Source organism: Nanorana parkeri, unplaced genomic scaffold (genome assembly GCF_000935625.1).
Source record: "Nanorana parkeri isolate BGI_ZX_2015 unplaced genomic scaffold, ASM93562v1 scaffold113, whole genome shotgun sequence".
Taxonomy (NCBI): Eukaryota; Metazoa; Chordata; class Amphibia; order Anura; family Dicroglossidae; genus Nanorana; species Nanorana parkeri.
Genome location: NW_017306381.1, coordinates 793,568 through 798,740, shown reverse-complemented (window position 1 = coordinate 798,740; position 5,173 = coordinate 793,568). Strand labels below are relative to the sequence as shown.

Sequence of the window (5,173 nt, the reverse complement as noted above, 5' to 3'; positions counted from 1 at the left end):
GGGAGAGAGGGGGGGAGGGGGAAATGGAGAGAGAGAGAGAGAAAGAAAGAGAAAGGTTTACTTAAAGGATCAGTCCACCTGAAAATTATATTTTATCTATAGATGGACTCTGGTGGGCTATGATGGGCTAAGGGCTTTTTCCCCCCTTTGGTATGAGAGAGAGAGAGAGAGAGAGAGAAAGAGAGAGAAGAAAGGAGGGGTGGAAAACAAGAGAGGGAGAAAGAGAGAGCAAAAGAAAGGGAGGCAGAAAGGAAAGAAAGAGCGAAAACACAGAGTGAGATAGAGAGAAAAAAGAAACAAAGAGAAAGGGAGGAAGAAAGAGAGAGGGAGCGAGAGAAAGCAAGTGTGGGGGGAAAGAATGAGAGAGAACAGAAAGAAAAATAGAGAAAGAGAGGTAGGAGAAAGAAAGAGGAAGAAAGAAAAAGAGTGAGAAAGAAAGAAAGAAAGAAAGAAAAAAGAAAGAGAGAGAAGGAGAGAAAGAACGTGTGTGTGGGGGGATGAGAGAGAACAGAAAGATAAATAGAGAGAGAGAAAGAGAGGTAGGAGTAAAAAAAGAGAGAGAACGGAGAGAGAGAGTGATGAAACAAGAGAAAGAGAGAGAGAAAGAAAGAAAGAAAGAACGAAAGGTGAGAGAGAACGTGAAAAGATTTGGGGGTAGAAAGGATGAGAATGAGAGAGGAATAAAGTGAAAGGAGGAGAGACTGAAGAGTGCAGGTGGGTGTAAGAGGTGACTATACTATTTATAGTCTCTGTTCTATTCTATACAGTTTTCAGTACTTTGGTATTTAACAATCTGTAAATCGAGCATTTACCTCTAATATACACAGCCTGTCATTTCTGCAGCTACGCCTCACAGGGCACGAGTTTAGCAAACGAGCAAAGTCAAAGGTTAATGCGTCTCTAACAAAACATTACATCGGATCATTATTATTGGCTGGCGCAATTTATTGACCATTAAACAGCACTGACAAATTATTATGGACCATTTTTAACATGAAACATGTGTCATTCGCTTTATTTATCACAAAGCCTCAGAACTGCTGCTCTATAATAAATATTATCCTTAGTATACTAAAATATTTAGGACCCTCAGCATTGAAACCCGTATATCAATGTATTTCCATATAAGACTTGTTATGATATGTGTCATCGTCATAATTTATCAACATTTGCTGAAGCAACAATTATATTAGTAAACTGGGTTGAAAACTTAAATACGTCACTTCTTCCCCACGCAGTCTTCTCTGAAATAGTCAGACATAGCTTAGCAAAGATCCAACTTATAAACAATTCATGAAATTCTTTACCAATTCCAAAGAACAATCCCTGAAGAGTTAATGAAGTACTTCCCTGAACCAGCAAACAATTTCTCAGCTCTGAATAAACTCAATACAACAAAACATTTACAAGACGTGAATGGTGCAAATCCAAGAAAAAGTTGTACCTATGAAGTTACCTTCCATGGGGACCGGTTCAAAGAGACCAAATTGCTCCAAAACTTTCACAAACAAAACTAAAACCACCAGCACTGCAATCACCTCAAGTCCTTCCAGGTTCATGTTGGTCGAGTCTCATGGCACCTATCAGCCAGAAATTAGGTTGCCTTGCTCCTGTGCTCCTCTAGAAGGTCTCCAGCCCTCTACTGAGGTTCTCCAAACATCTCAGCCCTTGGCAGTCACATACCGGCCTCTACAATTCCCATTCAGATGTTGGAAAAAAATGAATAATAACAAAAAAAATATATAGAATGGAAATAAGTTAAGTGTGTTGGAAGCTGAAGAAAGAAGCTGCTGAGCTGCCATAAACCCTTGAGCTTGTGGCCCATTCCATCACTGAGCAGTGTTCACAATCTGGCACAGACAACCGTAAGGTTCCTTGCCAAACCCACGCACTTAGGAGCGAGAGTTACTGTCCGGAGGTACTGCAAGTCAAGTCAAATGAAGAGCGTTCTTTATTTCACCTTGTGGGTCCGGGGTGATATTGGCATAGAGGGAAATAAAAAAGAATAAAAAGAAAGAGGGACAAAGAACGAAAATAAATAAAGTAAGGGAGAACAGAGAAAGAAAAAAAGAAGGGAGTAAAAAAAAAGGAAAGGAGACAAGGGAGAGAGAGAGAGAGAGAGAGAGAGAGCGGGACAGAGTGAGGGGAGGCTTGCCCTCCCGTTCTGCTGAGTCTATCATGATCGGCATTGATTTGCTTAATGCCGTTACTATGACAACCAATGATAGATATTAAGTGTCGTCTCCCGCTCCACGTTGGGTGACATTAACTTCTGGGTTAAACTAAACTAGGAAAAAAAGTCCTGAATGGATAAACGATATCTGTCCTGGAAGGGTCGGTGATGGAAATCTTGTCATAATTAGATCGTTGTGTTAGGTGTGTACATATATTTGCAGGACAAAAGCTGATGGGAATGCCTTATCGGGTTACAAAGTCACTCTGAGATGCCATGATCATGTGTAGGGGATCTGTTTTTTGGGGTTTTATTTTAACCCGACTCCAGTTTTGGATTGGCTTTGGTGGAGTTAATGAGATTGAGGTACAATGAGGCGGGAGCCTCAGGTGGCACCTCATTGGGGGGGGGCGGCAGGTGTGGTGAGGGCGACTAACAGCACACCCCCCTGCCAACCCGTCTAACAGCTCGGCCAGCCGATGCCTCTCGCCCGACTGACAGCTCAGACCGCATTAACACACTGCTCCCCCCTTCTCCTGGTGGCAAATAAGTTAGGGGCGGCCCAGGATGTACTAAAGTGGGGCAGGCAACCCTGGCACCCCAGCTGTGATGGAACTACAAATTCCATAATGCCTCTGGGAGTCATGCCTATGGCTGTTAGTGTTGCAGTGCCTCATGGGACTTGTAGTTCCATAACAGCTGCAGTACCGAGGTTGCCTACCCCTGTATTAAAGGCAAATAGGCTGTTCACTATGCAGGGGAATTTGCACTTTCTGGGAATTTTCCCCTTAGAAAATTAGTGAATGTGTGATTACTGAATGAGGTGAAGCTCTGCTGACTTCCATCATCCAATCATGTGCAGCCAAAATACTGTTTGTTTTAATCTTCCCTGCACGTGATTGGATAATCTTTGCAAAGTGACTTTTTTCGTTGTTGTTGCTTTCCCTAAGCTAAGGGAAAGTTCCCCTGCAAAAATGAAAATTCTCTTGTGAAGCCAATGGCCTATTTACTGCCCTTCCTGTCTCTGTGACACCAGGACAAGAAAAGAGGAGGGCAGTTGTCACTGCTACTGGAAGGCACAGACAGTAATAATAATATATTAATATACTAAAATTTCAGTCCTGGTCCCTGGGACATGGTAACCCCGCCCACAGTTCACCCCCGCATTAGAGGTGGTGTCACTCAGACACTACCTCCTTTATTGTCCAATCACCTGACTAGGGGCAGGGACTTGACACCACTGCATTCCTAGACTTAAAGGGTTATTAAACCCTTGCGTGTTTTTGCATATATCTACTGCTAGCAAGCAGTAAAAAAAACAAAAACCTTTTAAAAACGGTTTAAACTTACCTTGTCTCTTCGCCGCGCGCTCCCGTCCGAACATCTGAAGAGTCTCGGTCGGCCGCAAAGGATCTTGGGGCGGGCGCATGCGCAGTTCAGATGTTGGGCCGGGAGACGAGGAGAGACACAAGGTAAGTCTATGGAGCATCCGCACAGACACCTTGGGACATGAGAGAAGAGGAGGACAGAAGAGTCAGCGCTGGATCGGAGACCTGCACCAGTGCTGGAGGGACAGCTGAAAACTACAGGAAAGAAGAAGATCGGATTAAGAGGAATAATTTAAGGTAAGTCCTTACAGCAGGATTGGGAAGGGGGGAAAACAACTTAGATTTTAATGTCACTTTAACATAGAAAGTGGTGTCACCCTCCGAGCTGGCTGTCTGACAGAGGTTAATGAATCACAAACGCGGCTGGGCAGAATTACAAATTCCTTGATACATACGACAGTTCACATATGTGTATTTAGCAGTTTGCCACGAAGTTCACCTTTAAATCTCTGCCTATGCCATCGGTTAGAATGGGGACAGCAAAATTCAGCATCTGAGAGGTAGGACTTGCCTGTTCGTGTGCTGTTACCGCAGACTAAACATGACATCACTGACAAGTCAATCACAAGAGAGATCTGGACAAGGAGATCCGATGACCTTGTGAAGATGTGACATCATCTGACAGAGATAGAAAAGGGCACAGGGGAGGCGGGCGAGCGAGCTCCTGCTTTATGTACAATGGCGCAGTCCCATGCTGCTCATACACACCGAGAATTCAGGTGATCCTCCAAATTGTATCAGCTTTCAAATGTAGAAACAATCAAGCAGATCAAGGCAACCAACCACCGGCACTTTGACTCAGACTTTCTCAACCTTCCTTCACATGGAGGGACCCTTGGAATAGGTTTTTGGTCTTGGGGAGGCCCTGTTATTAACTACTCTACCTAAATCTCGTGGTACATTAGTGTGAAAAGTAAGTTGTAGATATAAAAATAAATAAAATAAGACAGGTGGCGTACTTTGACGCCCTGGGCTGCTTTATATGGCAAAACTATTTTCAAAAATAATAATACAAATTGTAAATTAAACTGATATTGGAATGTTTCACCTTACATTAGAGGTCAGCGAGGAGCCACCTAAAAAGGTGGCCAGAGCAGGCGGGCTCCTTACATTGGTAATCAGTGAAGAATGCTCCTTACATTGGTGTCCAGTTAAGAAAGCTCCTTACATTGGTGGTCAGTGGGGAGAATGCTCCTTTCATTGGTGGTCAGTGAAGAATGCTCCTTACATTGGTGTTCAGTTAAGAAAGCTCCTTACAATGGTGGTCAGTGTGAAGAATGCTCCTTACATTGGTGGTTAGTGGGAAGAATGCTCCTTACATTGGTGGTCAGAGAGAAGAATGCTCCTTACATTGGTGGTTAGTGGGAAGAATGCTCCTTACATTGGTGGTCAGAGAGAAGAATGCTCCTTACATTGGTGGTCAGAGAGAAGAATGCTCCTTACATTGGTGGTCAGTGAAGAATGCTTCTTACATTGGTGGTCAGAGAGAAGAATGCTCCTTACATTGGTGGTCAGTGAAGAATGCCCCTTACATTGGTGGTCAGTGAAGAATGCCCCTTACATTGGTGGTCAGTGAAGAATGCCCCTTACATTGGTGGTCAGTGAAGAATGC

The 5,173-nt window shown here is 43.7% G+C and overlaps 1 protein-coding gene across 4 annotated transcripts in view; it reads right to left on the bottom strand.

Moving 5' to 3' along the window:
• Window positions 1-5,173, bottom strand: part of KCNIP2 (potassium voltage-gated channel interacting protein 2) — a 290,048-nt gene that overhangs the window by 100,461 nt on the left and 184,414 nt on the right. Inside the window, exon 1 of one of the 4 annotated variants that reach the window (XM_018553229.1) lies at window positions 1,457-1,559. The exons of the other annotated variants lie outside the window; for them this stretch is intronic. Within the exon in view, the coding sequence (XP_018408731.1) occupies window positions 1,457-1,559 (103 nt within the window). Of the gene's footprint in view, window positions 1-1,456; window positions 1,560-5,173 lie in introns of those variants that run through there. 4 annotated transcript variants of the gene reach the window in all.